This window comes from Protopterus annectens, chromosome 11.part0 (assembly GCF_019279795.1).
Source record: "Protopterus annectens isolate FY-2018-M chromosome 11.part0, PAN1.0, whole genome shotgun sequence".
NCBI lineage: Eukaryota > Metazoa > Chordata > Ceratodontiformes > Protopteridae > Protopterus > Protopterus annectens.
Genome location: NC_056745.1, coordinates 666,339,970 through 666,359,175, shown reverse-complemented (window position 1 = coordinate 666,359,175; position 19,206 = coordinate 666,339,970). Strand labels below are relative to the sequence as shown.

Below are 19,206 nucleotides of genomic sequence, written 5' to 3'. Positions count from 1 at the left end.
GTCCACTTTCCAGGCCTGTGGATGATAGGTCCTTGTGCAAACTTTTTTCAGTTGGTAATTTCTATGGGTAGCAAAGAGATATATGTCTGGCTGTCCCCATGCCCGAGTTATCTTTGTGAAAACTTGAGGATGCAACTTCCATTCATGTGGCTCTGTCATATTTTTGCTTAGGCTGTCTGCCAGTGTGTTTTCCTTCCCTGGCAGGAACTGTGCCTGAAGTTGGATTTGCAATTCCAGAGCTGTGTTCCAAAAGGTCATGGCTAGTCTGCACAGGGGGTATGAATGAGTTCCCCCCTGTTTGTTTATGTACCACATCACTGTGGTGTTGTTTCTGTCCTTATCAATAGCTGGCCTGGATGCAGTAGGTCTTTGAAGGCCATAATAGCATTTTGCACTGCTAGCATTTCCTTTTGGTTGATGTGTAGGTGCTTCTCTTTTTGGGACCATTTTCCCTGAATGCACTGATCTTTCATATGTGCCCCCCAGGCGTAGTCCGAGGCGTCTGTTGTGATGATTTGATTTGCTTCAGGTATGCAGAAAGGGAGACCTTTGTTTATTTGGCATGCTTGAGCCCACCACAAAAATTCCTTTTGAAGACATGGAATGAGTGGTATAATTGTTTCCAAACTGTGGCTGTGTTGAGACAATAAGTTTTTTAGGTACCATTGAAGCTTCATCATATGCAGCTTTGCACATGGGATCAGCAGGATGCAAGATGCCATGAATCCCAGAGCCTGCAGGACTTTCCTTGCAGTCAGCCTGGTGAAGGTTGCCATTTTGCTGAAGTATTGAGATAGTTGCCCTTGTTTGTCTGGCGTGAGGTAGGCCATCTGGGTGTTTGTATTCAAGCTGGCACCCAGGAAAATTATTGTTTGAGAGGGTATTAGTTTTGATTTCTTTTTGTTGACTGTATATCCCAGAAAGTTCAACAGTCTTATTACAAACGCCAGGTGTTTTAGAAGTATGTCCTTGCTGTCTGCTTGGATCAGGCAGTCGTCCAGATATGGGTATATTTGTATTCCTTGAAGTCTGCAGAAGGCAATTACTGATGCCAGGCATTTCATAAACACTCTGGGCGCAGTAGATAAGCCAAAGGGCAATGCAGAGAATTGAGTGGGTTGAACCTGTAAGAAATCTGAGGTATCTTCCGCAATCATGTCTGATGGGGACATGCAGGTATGCCTCCTTGAGGTCCAATGTTACCAGCCAAGACTCCTTGCCCAACATGGGAAGAAGGTGCTGTAATGTGAGCATCTTGAATTTTGGTACCTGTAAATATGTGTTTAGGATGGATAGATCTAAAATAGGTCTCCAATCTGTGTCTTTCCTTGGTACCAGGAATAGTCTGGAATAAAACCATTGACCTTTTTCTTTTGCAGGCACCTCTTGAATAGCTTTCATGTCCATGAGAGCTGTAATTTGTTTTTGTGCCTCTGCCCTTTGATTTTGTGGCAGGTTTGGCATGCCTCATTTTTGGTAGGGTGTGAAAGTGGAATCCGTAGCCTCTGTCTATAATGTCCAGGATCCATTTGTCTTTTGTGACAATATGTCAATTTTTTGAGAATGCCAGTTTTCCGCCTAAAGGTGCTGCCATTAAAGCTTTGCTTGGCAGGTAAAGAGGAAAGTCAGTGTGTCTGCTTTCTGAATGACAGTGATCTATCTTCTACACCTCTTGGGGTTGGTGCTTGCCATTGCCTGGCTCTGAATGATCCTTGAGATTGCCCTCTACCTCTCGGGCGCCTGCATCTGCCTCTGAGGTCTGTCCGTGGCTGGAAAGGGCCAATTTTTTGAAGGCCAGTTTCTGCTGAAACGTGGAGGTTGTACCTGCAGGAAATCTTTCACGGTTTGCATTGATCTCGCCTTTTCCTCCATTTTCTTTAGTACCTCCTCAGCTTTAACACCAAACAATACATATTTTTGAAGAGGTGCATCTAGTAATTTAGCTTTGACATGATCTGGTAAGGCTTGTTCTTTAAGCCAAGCATGTCTACGTATGACAGACCCTGGAACAGCAGCTCTACAGGAGGCCTCTAAAGCATCAAAACCACACTGCAAGGTATGTTTACCCACTTGCTCTGCACTATGCAACAAATCCTGCAACTCTTAAATCTGGTTGCTCAGGTTGTGTCATTTTGCTTTTCAACTCAGATAATAAAAACTGTTGAAACTTTAACATATGGAACTGACAGTTTAATGCCATCATGGTTAAAGTGGCCGAGGTATACACCTTTTCCCCCCCACCTTTCTAAAGCTCTGGCATCTCTCTCTGAAGGTAATGGGTTTTTAGCAGTAGAGGCCTTAATTCCCTTGGGACCCTGTGAAATAGTTTCTGGGTCAGCAGTATGGCTTTTGTATAGGAACTGGTGTGAATCAGGAACCCGGTAATACCTGTCTGGTTTAACAGGAGCTGGAGGTAAAGAATCTGGGCCGAGGCTGGCTTCTGTGTACACATCTAATATTTCTAAGACAGGAGGGATAGCCAGAGGCCTATGCTGGGGGAGCAAGAGAAAATCCCTGAGCCTTTTCTTGGAATCTGAGTAATCTTGGCCTTCCCAGTGAAAGTGTTCCCTCAAAGTATGTAGGGTTCCCCAAAAGAGTAGTCCTCGGGGGGGGGGGGACTGAGGGAATAGACTCCTCTGCATCAGAGGATTCAAAAGGAGAATATGTATATTCCTGGTCCTCATATTGTTCAGAGGTAATAGAGGCTTGATCTGAGGAAGGGTAGTCTTCCTCTAATCTGGGCCTTTTGTCCGATGGGGGTTGAGAACCCCTGATAAGAGTAATCAAATCCTCAGCCATTTTGAGCATCTGTTTTTTAGGCATGGGGCCTTGAGAGGGGGTCTGAGGTCCTTGTTTTTTTTAGTTTTCATGGCTGCTTTAGATTTTGTGAAAGCCTTAATAGAGAATGAGGAAGGCCTGAAGACACCTTGAGAAATGGCAGGCCTGTCTAAACTCTGGGTTTCCCCACCAAAAGTGGCGTCTGTATCTGTAGTCGGCATGGGGGCAGAGGAGCCTGCGACCTCGGGCACAGAAGACACCGGTAATGAAGTTTCATCGGTACTCGGGGGCTGCGTAGGCGCCTCGCTGAGAACCGGTAGTCTGCCTTAGCGTGGTATCAGTAGAAGTCACGGACCTCGTATGTCGGTCCTTATCTTTGCGCCTTTTACTCAAAACTGGAGTCGGAGTATCCGACGACATAATATAATTACATTTTTTTTACCAAAATAGTGATGGGCGAACTCCGCCAGACACTTAATAGTGCGTTTGTTGAATCTAGCACAAAAACGGCAGGCTGAGACGTCGTGGTCTGGGCCAAAGCAAGGAATACAGAAAGAGTGGAAATCCTTATGCGGTATTTGCTTCCACATGAAATGCAATTATTAACTTTATCTGACATCGGTCTGAGGCAAGAAAAGTTTCCCCAACGGGGTACTTGGCTTTCAAGAAGACTTCGGCTGAAATATTTTCGTAAATCTCAGGAGCTGGCCAACCGGCACTTGCGAGCTGCTTCTGCTTCGGGCACCACGTGGCAAGAAAGACTGAAGAAGATGGCGTCAGCTGGTTCTTTTATACCCCTGCCGCACTGACGTCAGGGAAGAAGCAACTACAACAGACACCGGACCTACACTTTGGAATTCGGCCGACCGAGGACCCGCCTGATGGCAGGATAACCCATCTGTTATGACTGCAGCTGTATGCACGATGAACATCTGCATTCTGTGTAGGAAAGAGGCCCACAAGCTTTGCTTAAGACTACAAGCTAATGGAAAGGCCAAAACAGATTAGACCCCTCGGATCCAACCCATCAGTGAGAATAAAGGTGAGACTGACAACACATTAGTATTTAATTTCACTATTTTCCAAACTGAAGTATTACTGTTCCCTACTTACTTGATTAAGCAAGGCAAGGTGAAATGGGGGAATGATCTTGTCAGTTCCAAAAGAGTGCTGAAAGCCACTGACATCTCACTTGTACCCAACTTCAATTTCAGTGTTGGCTACAGGATGACATAAAATCTGGTCACTTGACTCTGTTTTTCCCCACACGATCCCTCTCATTAGAAACTTGAGACAGGATCTGGCACAGATGTGTCAATATACAACTATAACTTTGCCAAGGCTTATTACAGTATCTGGAGACTGATTTCCAACCCTTCCTGCAAAGACTAACCAGCCATTGTCTGGCACCCCAGGTTAGCAATTTTTCAACACTAAGAACCACCCAGCCCATGTTTTCTTGAAGTCATTGTCTCAGACTGCATTCAGAACTGTGAGATAAAATCTTTATGGCCTAAACAAAGTCATTTAATTTCAGGCTATTTTTCTTAAGGTTGGCTGGGCTTAAGAGGGGATACTGGAAAGGAATGTATTAAAATATATAAATTTCAGTTACAGCAGTACAGTGATAAAAATACGTTTATTTTACATTGCCAAGAAGGCCCTTTTTGCAGCAGAGGCCAGGGAGGAAAGCTCCACACAGAAAAATTTGTCACATTTAGATATTTAGACATGATCAGTATACACACAAATTACCAGAGATATGTTTTTACAGTGGTATGCAGCAGCACATCAACAGTTACAGTGGAGAGAAGAAAATATTTAAAAATAAAGGTAATTAATAGATTTGTGGTGTACAGCCGAAATTTGGAACATAGGTAGAATACATATATAGCACACAGGTACAGTACATACATTGTACATTAGCCAGTGTTTGTAAGAGTGAAGACTATTATCAAGTACTCTAGGTTTAGTATGTTTACCTTATCCACTTTCACTAGCCTGGGGAGCAATCATGGCATGTATATTTCTTTACTGTCCAGCAGGACCCACCGATACTTTTTTTAAACACAAGCATCTGTACAAATCAGTCTGATATTCAAAGGACAATTCTTTACAAAACTCCAGCTAGCTATGCTAGCATATGTTACACATGTACTGCTCTAGATACAGATGGCACTACCTCATCACAATAGAAAAGAAAATATATGTGATGTATATTGTGTTTAAGTACGAAAAGTTAAATGGTTTATTTTCTTTACTATAAATGTATTTGCCTGTCTTAAGTGATAATTTAATGCATTTAAAAACAGAGGATACCAGTATGCGTACTGAAAGGCATTACCAAGACCTTTTCTTTAGTCTGTGCACAGGCAAGGACAATTCAAGTCTTTACATGAATGGCTGCATACCCCTGTTTCTCAGATTTAACATTAGTAAACTCAGAATTCAAGGCAGAATTGTTCAGGTCTAGTCTTTCTTTGAAGGCCCACCTTTGGTGGAATTTCACTATTTTACCCTTATCAACTTAGGTGGTATCCTTTTTTCTTAACAGCAAGAAAAAATGTTAATTATGGTATTCTAAAGTGGTAAAATCAATACCACAGCCTAGGAAGATCTCTGAAGACAAACTCAAAGTGCCAACAGGAAGTGAAGTACAGAGCAATAAGAACAGGGCCTCAAAGTAGTGGCATTATACAAGACTTCCTCCAGCAGAAGCAGAAGCTCCAAGGAATACTGTCTGAATACCACAGTTGTCCTTTAAAGGAATAGAGAGATGGATGAAAAACTGCCAGAAATGCTGTAGTCAATACCCAATGTTAGAAAAGAATTGGTGATTCTCCCTAAAGGAATCTGGCAATGAAATTTGTAACTTGCATACCTAAAACTGATGCATTTTCATCTGTCTAATTTGACACAAAACCTTGCTTACAAAATCCAGTCTCTAAGTTAAGACCTATCTTTTTTCTTATTGCACTGCAAACCTGAGTTATGGTGCCTAACACACCTCTTCTCCTAAGAGAGCGCAAACATAGGGGATCATGTAAAATACCCTCTAAAAACAACCTCAAGGTTATCCTGCTAAAAACTATGAGTCTAAACCAGAAACTGCTATCACTGGAAGCAGTCCTCATCTTGGAAGATGCTGACATTTGTCAATGAAACCTGGTTTAAAGCTGCAGAGAACACCCCCAACTACACCAGATAACATTTCTTTCCACACTTTCAAACCACAAACTGAAGGTGGGAGAACTAGAGGTGGTGGTGTATCAATATTCATTAAAGATAAATGCCCCTGTTGATAGATTAAACAGCACAAATCCCTTGAATTACTTCATGTGCAATTGACTATAAGCAAGACCCCTTTTTCAGGTCATTGCCAGCTACAGGACCCCCCCCCCCTCCATGTATCAGGACATCCACTCGGCCTACTTGAGTCTACAGGAATCAATCAAAATGCAACCAACAAGGTTTTGGATGACTAATTACCCGTTCATAGACTGCTTAAATTGTATGTATTCTAACTCACTTGCCCAAAGGTTCCTCGACTTCGTTAACTCCAATGCCTTGGACCAGCTAGTTGACACCCACAAGGGGCTCAAACATCCTGGACCTGATGCTTACCAACATGGGAGACAGCTTCACCACCCCCAGTGTGTGGCCATCCTTGGTGAGATCTGACCACAAAATCAGTCTCGCTTGAACTAAGACTCCTCCACAGCAACAACTAAACTAAAAAAACTTCAAGGCCAATTACAACTTCTTACATGACACAGCCCCTCCCCCAATGATGGAACAGACACCTATGCGGAATTATACACCAATGCTTTTTACAAGAACTTGTACAATTGTATTAACTCTGCCATACCCGATAGAACCAAAGAAAGATAAAGGAAAAACAAACCTGCCTGGTGGAAAAAGTACAGTTGCGTACACTTGCATACATGTAGATGTTCTAGTGTATTCACTGTTGTAATCATCGCATTTAGGTTATCTGCTGCATGTATCCCTCAGCCAGCCTGAATACCACAGTCTTCGGATTTCTGCGTCAGATGCTGTCGCTTCTTCCATGTCAGGGGTATAAAACATGCAGCCAACACCATTAAATCAGTTTTTCTTGCCCCAGATATCAGGTGCCCCCACAATAGGAAGCAATTATATGTTATGGGACACCCCCAGCAAAAAGCAAATACACATGATATAATATATGCCAAACAAGAAGGAAAGGTAGAGCCAAGAGAAGTCAGGGGGCTGGAGGGAGGATAACCAGGATTGCAACAGTGAATACACGAACATTTACATTTATGACAAGTGCACACAACTGCATTATGTTCATGTTCCACTGTTGCAGTCATCACATTTGGGTCGATTCCCAAAGCTAAGGAAGGGTGGAGGCAGTTAAAGAGCATTAGGGCTAGCAATCAGGCTTTGTAAGTAAGACTGCTGTAGCAAATCCATCTCTGGATTTAGAAAAGAGACAGGTGGGTAATGCTTGGTGAAATTATGTACAGAGCTCCAGGTAGCAGCTTCCAGGATGTCCCTGGTAGGGAGTCCTCTGAGAAATGCTGTAGAGACAGATGCAGCCCTGGTGGAATAGGATCTTATCCCCTGTGTAGTAGGTTTTCCATGGTACTTGTAGCAGAAATGGATGCAATGGACTATCCTTTTAGAAATGGTTTGCTTTGGAGTGACCTTCCCCTCTGCCCCTGCAGCAAAGCTAACTAGCAGCTGGTCAGATTATCTGAGAGGCTTAGTTCTGTTCAAATTGAATCTAAACTGCCTGTGCATGTCCAGAGAATGCAGTACCCTTTTCCCCTTATTTTGAGGATTAGGGAAAAAGTAGGCAAATGAATGGACTGGTTTAGAGCCACACTAAATAGCACTTCGGGCATAAAGGATGGATTAGTCCTGAGGGAAACCCTGTCCACATGGAATATACTGAAGGGTTCCACTGCCATGAGGGCCTGCAGTTCAGACACTATTTTTGTAGAAGTGATGGCTAGAAGTAAGGCTGTTTTCCAAGAAAGGAATTTCAACTCTGCTGTAGCAGCTGGTTCAAAGGGGGAAAGAGTGAGTTTTTCCAATACAAAGTTAAGGTCCCAGGCTGGAGTGGGAACTCTACTGGGGGGGGGGGGGGGGGGTCTTAAATTTTTGGCCCCTCTAAGGAATTGTTTTAGCAGGGGATGAAAAAAAGAGGGGGTGGCTCAGTATTATAATGTGCTGAAATGGCTGAGGCATAAATCTTAATTGAAGAGAGAGGCCCTTGTGAAGAAAAACTTCTGATAAATAATCTAGAATATGAGGTAAGCTGGGCACAGTTGTGCCCATCCCGAGCCTAGCTCCAGGAACAGTATCTATCACTTTTCTGAATAGGATTTTCTAGTACTAGGCCTCCTTGCCTCAAGAATGACATCCAACACCTTCTTAAGGAGGGTTGTCAGAGGTGAGCTCAGGGAATTAACCAGGCTGCAAGGTTCAGGGTTTGAAGCAGAGGGTACAGAATCTGGCCCGCTTGCTAGGACAGCAGGGAAGGGGTCGGAGGCAGGTGCCACGGCTGCACCACTGTCAGACTGCACAAAAGGGGTTACTACTGCTGGCATGGCCAGTCTGGGCAATCAGGATTGTCCTTGGCTTGTCCTGTTTGATCTTTAGTAGAACCTTCAAGAAGAGTGGCAGAGGGGGAAGGCATAAACTGAAGCATCCACTTTCCAGGCTAGACTGTGGAGTTCTGGTGCAGAATGTGTTCAACTGGTAGTTCTGAAGGGAGGCAAACCGGTCTACCTCTGGTGTCCCCCATTTGTTCCTCAAGAGCTTTAATATTTTGGGCTCCAGTTTCCATTTGTGTGGGTCCATGAGATTTCTGCTCAAGTCTGCCAGTGAATTTAGTTTGCGTGGCAAGAATTGAGCTTGCAGGTTCACTTGGTAGCTCAAGGCTGTGTTCCACAGAGCCATGGCTAGTCTGCAGAGTGGGTATGAATGGCTTCCCCCCTGCTTGTTTATGTACCACATAACTGTGGTGTTGTCTGTCTATCAATAGTTGTCCTGGAAGAATAAGGTCTTTGAAGGCTGTCAGAGCATTCTGTACAGCTAACATTTCTTTCTGATTGATATGCAGGTACATCTGTTTTTGGGTTCCATTTGCCCAGAATGCACTGCCCTACCATGCGAGACCCCCAATGCATAGCCTAATGAGTCTGTTAGGGTTTGGGCAGCAGGAGGTAGACTGAAAAGGAGTCCCTTGTGATAGCAAGCCTCTGCCCACCAAAGGAACTCTGCCCTTAGACAAGGAATGATAGGAATCATTGTTTCCAGGTCCTGAGAAAGTTGACACCATAGACCTTTTAGATAGCATTGACGTTTGCTCATATGCAGTCTTTCATATGGAACTAACAGAATGCAAGAGGCCATGAACTCCAGGGCTTGCAAGATTTTCCTTGCAGATAATGGGTTTTTGTGGCCAGAAGGCTGAAATAGGTTGTCAAATAAACTTGCTTCTACGGAGTGAGAAATGCCATCTGGGAAGTTGTATTCAAGCTTGTTCCCAGGAATACAATCTGTTGGCAGGGTACTAGATGTGATTTCTTCTCGTTGATGGTGTACCCTAGTGAGGTTAGAAGTCTCTTTACAAATGCCAGGTGTTGTAACAGCAAGTCCTGACTTTCTACCCGAATCAGGCAATCATCCAAGTATGGGTAAATCTGAATATTTCTCTGCCTGCAAAGTGCAATGGCTGGAGCTAGGCACTTTGTCTTATCTTCTGCACTCAGGTTATTCACAAAGGGAAGTGCAGACAATTGACAGTGCATGGAGCCCGCCCTGAAACATAGGTGTTCTCTGCAGGATTCCCTTACAGGGAATGTGCAGGTAAGCTTCTTTTAAGACTAGGGTTGTCAGCCAGGCATCCTTGGCTAGCAGAGGAAGAAGCTGTAGAAGAGTCAACATTTTGGAACCACCAGGAAAGTGTTGAGAATAGACAGGTCACCAGGAGTTTTCTTTTTGGTGAACCAGAAACAGTCAAATAAAAACCTTGTCACCTTTGTTCTGCTGGGACAGACTGAATAGCCCTGATACTGAGGAGAGAGAGCACTTGTTTTTGGGCCTCCACCCACTGGTTTGGGGGGAGGTCTGGCCATACACTTGGGGTTGGGAGCGAGTGGATGTGGAATCTGTATCTTACAGAAACTGTTTAAAACCCATTTGTCCTGGGTAATGAGTTTCCAGTTTTTTGCATGCAGGGCAAGCTTTCCTCCTGAGGGAGCAAGTAGTTGAGCAGGGCTTGGAAGATTTTAGGCTAAGTCATTGTTCCATTTTTCCATGGGGGGTGGCTTACTACTCCCTGCAATGGAGTGGGAGCCCCCAACTGCTTAGATCTGTGCATAGCCAGAGACTGAAGTGTTGGTGGTCGGCTGCTCCTGGGTTTGGACTGAAGGCCTGGAAGGGTCTGGAAAAGACCAGTTCTTTGAAGGCCAACACCTACTAAATCTATGAGGCTGTACTTGTAAGAAATCTAACAGTTTGCATAGATTTAGCTTTTTCCTCCATCCTTTTGAGGACTGCTGCTTTGTTGCCAAAAAGGCGGTCCTGGTTTAAGGGTGCATGTAGTAATTTAGCTTTAACACGATCTGGCAAGTTTTGTTCCTTAAGCCAAGCATGCCTTCTAAGTACAGACCCAGTGGCAGCAGCCCTGCAAGATGCTTCTAGAGCATCAAAACCACACTGCAAATTAGGTTTACCAACTTGTTCAGCAGAATGCATTAACTCTTGCAAATCTTTGTGTGCAGCACAGTCAAGAATCAACATCACTTTGTTTGAGTAGTCCAATAATATGCTATTTCAACATATGAAACTGGCAATTTAAAGCCCTTATGGCCAAAGTAGCAGATGTGTACACCTTCTTACCCCATCTGTCTAAAGCTCTAGAGTCCATATCAAAAGGGGTAGAGTTTTTGGCAGTAGCAGCCTTAATGCCTTTTGGTCCTTGGGAAATGGTCTCTAGATCCACAGTAGGATTCCTGAAGAGTAATTTGAGAGTCGAGTACTCTGTAGTACCGGTCTGGTTCCCTGGGAGCTGGAGGCAAAGAGTCTGTGGTAAGGCTGGATTCCAAGAAAACATCTACAATCTCCAGAACAGGAGGGATAGCAAGAGGCCTGTGTTGAGGCAGGAGCAAAAATACACCAAGTCTCTTGACTCAGAATAGTCATGGCTTGCCAACTGAAATGCTCCCCCAAGGGTATGCAAGGTTTCACCAAAAGAAAAATCTTCTGGAGGGGGAAGTAGAGGGAATGGCATCCTCTGCATCAGAATCCTCATAAGTAGATAAGGGTAAATCCTGGTAGTCAGAAGGAAGAGAGATAAGATTCCTGATCAGAAGAAGCAAAGAAAATCAGTTCTAGGTCTATTCAAGGGTGAAGCCTGGCTTCCCCTAATTAAGGTAATAAGGTCTTCAGCCACTCAGTTTTTGAAGCATATGGGCCTGAAAATGCGGTTTGGTAGTCTGTTTTCTAGGCATAGTGCGAGCTTTAGGCCTGAGGAATTCAGTATTCTTAGCTTGAAAGAAAGTTAGTTTAATATGAAAAAATGGTAGGCCTGAATACACCCTCAGTAGCCAGTGCCTGCACAGTGGCGCCGGACCCATCCAAGGTAGACATCCACAGGTTCCATAGTCGAAGCATCTCGCGGCATACTGGACTCTGAATGGGTCTCAGTAGAGGCCTGCGAATCTGTAGCAGTGGGTATCAGGGGCTGCGAAAGCACCTCAGAGTACCAGCAGTCTGGCTTAACGGAAGCGTAGTCAGTTTTGGACCTATGCGGTCTCTCTATCCTTACCTTTTTTTTCAGAAGATCGGTAGTCGGATGGCTTAACGAAGCCATTTCGGAGTACAGAGATCGAGAATGAAAGTATTTAGCTACAAAAATAGCCCGATGACCAATAGTTCAGGCATTGAACAAGGCACAAAACCGACAGCAAGGGACGTCGTGGTCTGGGCCTAAACAGGTGATGCAGTAAGAATGAAAATCTCTGAGGTGTTTGCTTTCCACAGGCAAGATAACTTAATTTTTTCTGACATCAGTTAGAACAAGAAAAAGGGATCCCCAATGGGGTATTTATCTTTTTGAAGACTTCAGGTCTGAATCTCGAAAACAAAATTTCAGGAGTCTGCCAACCAGCACTTGTGAACTGCTTCTGCTACGAGCACTGCAAGAAAGACTGACATAATGGCGTCGGCTGCATGTTTTATACTCCTGACGACCTGATGTCATGTAAGAAGCGACAGCATCCAACACAGAAATCCAAAGACTTTGGTATTCAGGCCAGCTGAGGGCTACGTGCAGGCAGATAACCCAAATGTGATAAATGCAACAGTGAAACACTAAGAACATCTGCCATTAATAGGTTATACAACAGGAAAAAGACTGCTCTAAGAGTAGGAAGGAATGCATCAAAAATGCAAATACTCACTCAACTTAAACGAGCAGACTCCTAGTGAAGTCCTCTAAAGCTAACTACAAACCAAATTAGCTTCCTTAACCAAGGAGAACTACAAGGCATTCATTAGTTACACCAGAAACCTCAAAGTTAAGGCCCTGATTTGCACTAAACTCAGTTAATGGTACTACATATACAGAACCTGTGGATATAGTAAACCTGCTGTCCGACAGATTCAGTAAAAACTTCACTCACCTGCCTCTGCCACATATACCCCAAAGCATCCCTAACACCTTTCCCCCACCTAGCATCTCTGAGGAGCAAGTCTTAAATGCCCTTCCCCAAGGCCAAAAATACAGGCTCTATGGAACCAGAGGACATCCCGGGCTGTGTTCTACATGGGTTAAAACAGGAATTAGTACCACCATTGGGCATGCTTTTCAATCACAGCCTAAGCACTGGCTTTGCCCCACGTGGAAACGGAAATGACTACCATCATCCCTTTGCAAAAAGGGGGTGCATCCACACAGCCTTGGAACTACCGACTCATTAGCCTAACCAGCCTTATCTGCAAGGCCATAGAACGAATCATGGACCTTAAAGACAGGAAATGTCCAGATGCTCAACCACACCCAATTTGGCTTTATCAAGCAGAGATCATGCCTGTTAAACTTGGTGGACTTCTTTGAGACAGTCTTGAAAGCCCTAGACTAGGGAAAGTCTGTGCATACAGCCTACCTAGACTTAACCAAGGCCTTTGACACAATCATCCACTCGGGCATCATTGAAAAAACTCACCCAGCTGGGTACCAACCCATATATTGTCAGGTGGGTTGCAAACTGGATCACTGATAAAACTCACAGGGTCAAGATAGGCGACTCCACCTCCTCCAGCAGACCTATAACCAGTGGTGTTCTACAGGCATCTGTTCTGGGACACTTAATGTTTGGAATCTACTTCTCTGAAGTAGACTAAAACTGAAGGACGGTGGCTGAGAAAGTCTGTTGATGACTGTAAACTGTGAGTGATTATTGAAACCCCCAAGCAATGTCAACATCCTACAAGAAGGTCTTGCACAGACTGACTGGTGCTAATGTCAAGGTCTTAAACTAAATCCAAACAAATGCATCACCCCCCTCCCACTTTGGCAAGGATGTTCCTACAAACTATCGCATCAAAAGCAATACCCTAGGCACCCAGTGGTGAGAGATCTGGGCATACAGGGTAACAGCAACCTTAACTTCAATCACCTTGTCTCCACAGAGGTAAGAACGGCATTTTTTATTGCTCAAGGGCATTGCCTCCAGAATAAAATAGGTTATAACCCCCATTCACTCTTACCTCATTAGACCAATAATAAAGTAAAACACTTCCTTTGGTATGTTACTTTACAAACACCTAATTTGAGACACCACAAAGGTTCCTTACAAAGACAATTCAGGGTCTTCAAAGTCTATGTTATGGAGACAGACTTAAATCATTGCCACTTTACTCTGTCATACAGACTGCTCAAAGGCGACCTGTGCCTTCCAAATAGAAGGATCTCTGACCCACCTTTAATGGAAATGCTGCACATTCACATGTGAAATGGCACAGGACCATAACCCGTTATGGTATATCAGCAAAACATGCTGGACAGACAGGTTTGTCTTACACAGGTTGCCCCACTTTTGGGACAAGCTTCCTATTCATGTTAAACAAAGCTCCTCCTAGGCCCTATTTAAGTGTGATTTGGACAACTAAAGCATCATGTGGACAACTAAAGCGTCATGTGGACAACTGGTTAGGTAACTGGAAAATCACCTCAGGGGTTCCAACTGTGTCCCCTCTTGAACAAGGGCAATAGGTGTGGATTTTATTGTCTGCTTGAACCAGACACCCTTGAGAACATGGGTTGAACTTGGCTAGGCTTGTAAGGGCCCTGGGGCCATTAGCCTAGTAACCTCCTCTGATCTTGTGCACTACACAATAGCAAACAGTAACTTTTTTTTGCAGAAAAAAAGATCAGTTTCTACTGCAGATTCTCAAACAAGATGTAAAGTTCTGAGAATGTCATTTCATCTTTCCAATACACTTGCTTCAAATTCTGTGTACACACACACACTTACCTTGACATAGAGCAGCATTAGCCTGCAACTGCTTGGGGTATACAGAATCATAGTGCCCATTATTAGAACAGCATAACAATATCTAAAAATAAGAAACCATCAGTTTAAAATCTATCACAAGTGTAGATGTAAATGCAGCATACAATACTGAGGTTTAATATTTATCAGAAGATAAAAAATCTCAAATATAATGCAAGAACCAAGCATCTCCAAAAACTGTACAAACAATTTTTTCCAAAAATGTACCAAAGTACAGTTGTTGGTAACTTACCATAATTGCAGATGCTAGACTAAAACAATGATTCAGTAGTCTTGGAACTTCATGCTCTAGAGAAGCCTGTGGCTGGACTGAATATCTGCTTGCTAGCTGATGTCAGACCAATGGTATGAAGGGCTATCAGCCGGCACCTTAGGTCTTTGTCAGATGTACAAACAAGAGCTGCCCCACTAACCCTACTGACAGCTAGTGGCATTTTTGTTGATGGAAGAAAAGTGAGGGGGGGGGGGGATTGGGAGAATATGATTGGTAAGGTGCCCACAATCCCAGGAGCAGAAATTTAACAGGTAGGTAGGAGGAATAGGGTACTGCAACATTAATCTACTTGAAAATCCACAATTACTTTAAGTTAATCACAAATGTGCTACGTTCTTCACAGACAATGTTGCAATACTTAGTTGGGAAATTTCCCAAAGCTTACTGTGGGGTCCACAGATGAGAATATGCCTGTAATACCAAGCTCTGCAGGATGGCAGCAGCAAACCTAGCGCTTCAGATAACACCAAGGTGGTAGTGTCTAACCAGTCTGTGCACAGAACACAAAGTAGCTGCTTCCAGGATGGACTGGGTAGGTGTCCCTTTCAAGAATGTCGCAGTGGCTGCCTCTGCCCTAGTGCAGTGAGTTTGATCATCCCGTGGAGGTAGAATCATAGATGTCTGTGTATATCCAGCAAGTGGAAAATTCTCTGTTCTGAGGATGTGTGAAAACAGGAAAGTGTATGGTTTGGTTCAAGGAATGTTCCAATATCACGTAGGGCATAAAGGATATGTTAGTTCTAAAACTAACTGTTAATGTGAAAAATGGAAAAAAAAAAATAAAAAAAAGGTTCTTGCACAAAACTCTTGCAGTTTGGAGACATGCCTGCCTGGCATGATTGTCAACAGCAGGGCAGTACTTAAGGGGTGGCAAGGCTACTGCTTCAAAATATACGTCTTAATTTTTCTAGTATACAAGTAAGGCAATTTTAGAAACTGCTTCATGTGCGGATGAATGTAGGCAGATGAGGACATTGGTAGAGAAGGCAATAATGGAGGCAAACACATCCTATGACAGATCTTTATAGAGATGAGAGTTATTCTAGGACCTGTTCAAACTTCGGTGGGTAGAATCCACTGTCTTGCACCAAAGAGAAAAGCATTTAATTTTGCTATATGGAATTTTCTGGTACTCTGTTTTCTAACCTCTTTTGGAATTTCTAATACACCCACTGAAAAAGAATGGTTACTCATAACATCCAGGCAATCATCTAAGCTTTCAAAAGAAGTACCCACAGGTTGGTATGGATGATGGATGGATGACAGGTCCACAGCCTGAGGTAGTGTATTGATTCGCCCCTCACCAAGGATGAGAAGGGAGAAACAGTGCTGTCTGGAGCAGTAAGGAGCAAGTATCCCTAGTTTGTCTGCTTCACTTTCTGTGAACCATGCGAAGTGGAGGTAAAGCAGAAGTAGTACAGGTGAATGAGGAGTCTGTTACACCCCACACCTCATGGTGGGATTCCTGAAAAGAACTTGCTCATTTGCCTATTTATTGAAGCTGCAAAAAAGGCCTAGCTCTGGTACACTCTACCTGTGTCAGATCTATAAACACCTCCCTTCAGCATCTATGACGACTCTGCATAGGCATCCTGTAGCAGGCTGTCTTATCTAGAACTAGAGGAAACCAGGACAAAACATAGTTGGCAATGAACTGTGGCAGGTAGTACAATCTGCAGATACAGGAGTGAATGAGTGTCCCATTGCTTGTTGACTTTTTTTCTTTAAATGCTTCTATGGTCAAATTTACTCCCATCATTTATGTTTATCAAGTGGGCTGTGAGGTGCCTCTTCCATTACTCTTGGACTCTGAGGCTGCCGAAAATATGCACCTAAGCAAGGTCAAACTTTAGTGAAAGTCTGATATGCCTCCAAATTAGCATTAATTTGTTGTGTCCTGCATGGGCTACAATAGGCAGCCAGGTACCGCAGCTTTAAAAGCAACTTCCAAATGCTCAGTTTATCAGCTTCAGCTAAGTGGATTAAGACTCTGGTTTGAAACACTTACTCCTCCTTTCAAAGGTGTCAGTAATTAGTAAAAGTTTTCCCCAATGACCTCAAGACAGCCAAATTAGTTGGTTAAAAAAAAAGAGCAACTGCTGGCTTCTCCAACAACAGATCCCAAAGAGGGGCCACCAGTTTTCTTGAAGCCTCATGCAAAACCCCTTTCAAAAATTGTTGGACATAAAAATGCACGGAAAGAGGGCATCAGATATGGTGAAATGACAGCTAAATAAACCTTGAAGTAGTAAGACAGGCCAGACCATAAATCACGACGAATGTAAAAACAGAACACAGCACTGAATGGGTACTGGTGACGTTGGCACCAACTAGAAAATTTTTCATTGGCCAAAACATAATTTTCAAGCAGACCACCTTCTTGCCTCCATTAATTCCTGCTACAATTCCTCAGTAAACCAGTGCCTAAACGGAATTAAGACCCCATATCTAAGCAGACAGCTGAAGATGACTGGGGTTGGAGTTTATTAAACACCCTCATTTTGTGAGGGAGCTTCTGGTAAAAGCCACTGGCCATTTCCACAAGGGAGAACCACTACTGCCTGCACCAAAAGAAGTCACAAAGATTTTGCAAATTCTTTCAAACTCTTCAGAAATACCCTACACATCAGCAGAAAGGGTGTAAAACACATACAGGAACATTCCAGTCCACGGAAAGGAAAAGCCTTCGGTCTTCCAGGACTTCTTGCATGGAGTTCTGGAGCAGAATCATGCTAGCTGCATGATCACAGAGGCAAATAGGTCTACTTAACTCTCAAACAAGAAACAAATCTTACAAGACTCCCTGATCTTGTTTTCATTTACAACGTCTGTCCCTGTCATGCTCAACTTGTCTGACAATTTTGCTCTGTAGGTTGCCTGTAGAGACTGTTGTGAAGCTACATCCCAAGCTAACATGGATAGTATGCCAAAGGGGTACAATATGGTTCCCCTTGTTTGATCTACCAAGACTCTGGTATTGTCCACAACTTGGAGGTCCAGGGGTACCACAGATGATTCAGAGTTGAGTTTCTTGATCAGGAAAGGCATCCACAATATTGATGTGCTTGCATTTGTCCTTGGTGTCTCACACACTTTGAACTTCTATCCATAGATACATACTAGGCTAACAAACCTCAGGGCCTTAAGCCTATCCATGCAATACAACCAAATTGTTTTAATTTCTCCAAGAATTTTGGGTTTCTAATACCATGACAGGAATGGACCCCATTCCCAAGCTAAAATATTATTAAAGTTCTTGAAATTAGTATTTTCAATCTTTGTTACCATAAAGTGCTCTTTGCAGCACTAGCAATGTGCCCAGAAATAATGCAATTCATGTGGAGTTGCATGTGTCCTCATGTATAATGGGGGTATATTAGGAAACTGAGAGGTGATATAGTGGGTAATGTTAATTTGGGCATTACTGTCTGCCTCCATCCAAAGACATGGAGGCCAAACCCGGGGAGAATTTCCAATTTCCCACCCACTGGCCAAGATTACGCTCAAGCAGGGTTAGGGATGCACTGTGCTTTATATGGTTGAAGAGCCTGTTCCAGAGCATGGGAGTCCTTAGAGACTGTCTCAAGAACATGTCTTACATGAAAAGCAAAAAATTAAATCCTTAGATCTAGTGGTTCTTAAACAGTTTTGGAGATGTACAGGTCCATCGGAGCTGGATTAGTGAATGCGTTACATGCCAAGCATAAATCACCTCAGTAACATGCAGGAGACAGTACAGAGACGGGGCTTTACAGCAATTCATATAGGGCAATCTGTTTATACCCCAAATTCTCCTGATTAGGATCCTTTCTGAACTTTCTAGCTGTTGTACATGTCTGCTCAGGTACATGCCAAAGGGGGCATTACAGTCAACGCTGGGTCTATTAAGGGGGGAAAAACGTGCCACTGACTTCTTTGGACCTGGCCACCATGCCCTTACAAGTTCAGCAACACAGAATGACTTTACTACCTTGGCCATATCTCAGTCAAGGCCAGATCACAGTCTACTTATGTTCCCAGATCCTCTACTAATAGGTCAAGTATTAAAGGTGTCTAATCAATGGAGTTCTTAACCTGGGTGTCCATTTAACCAAAAGGCACTACAATCCACAACTTTGGTACGAGTCATTTGTCAGTGTTAGATCCTCTTGTAAGGAGTTTATGTCATGGGGTTATCTCATAGTTAACTGTTTGCAGTCATCCACAAACCCAGCCAGAAGTCCTCGAAACTAGCCTTGACCTTCAGATACCAAATAGGAGTGGTCAAGGTATGGAGCCCTGCAGTAACACACTGATACTGAAGGTTTAACCAACAATCAACATAATGGAACCTCTCTGAGCCATCTGGCAATCCAGAGTTATTTAGCAGGTTTATACTCTGATCACAGAGTTGGTCAACTATACTAGAGTTGGGTACTGTATCAAACACCTTAGCCAGGTCCATGTAGGCAGTATACACAGTTTTTCCCTCATATGTGTGTGTATATATATATATATATATATATATATATATATATATATATATATATATATATATATATATATATATATATACACACATACACACACACACCAAAA

The 19,206-nt window shown here is 43.3% G+C and overlaps 1 protein-coding gene across 1 annotated transcript in view; it reads right to left on the bottom strand.

The window, feature by feature from the left end:
* Positions 1–19,206, bottom strand: part of LOC122814982 (putative bifunctional UDP-N-acetylglucosamine transferase and deubiquitinase ALG13) — an 895,852-nt gene that overhangs the window by 867,121 nt on the left and 9,525 nt on the right. Inside the window, exon 2 of the mRNA XM_044087237.1 lies at positions 14,316–14,397. Within this exon, the coding sequence (XP_043943172.1) occupies positions 14,316–14,397 (82 nt within the window). The remainder of the gene's footprint in view (positions 1–14,315; positions 14,398–19,206) is intronic.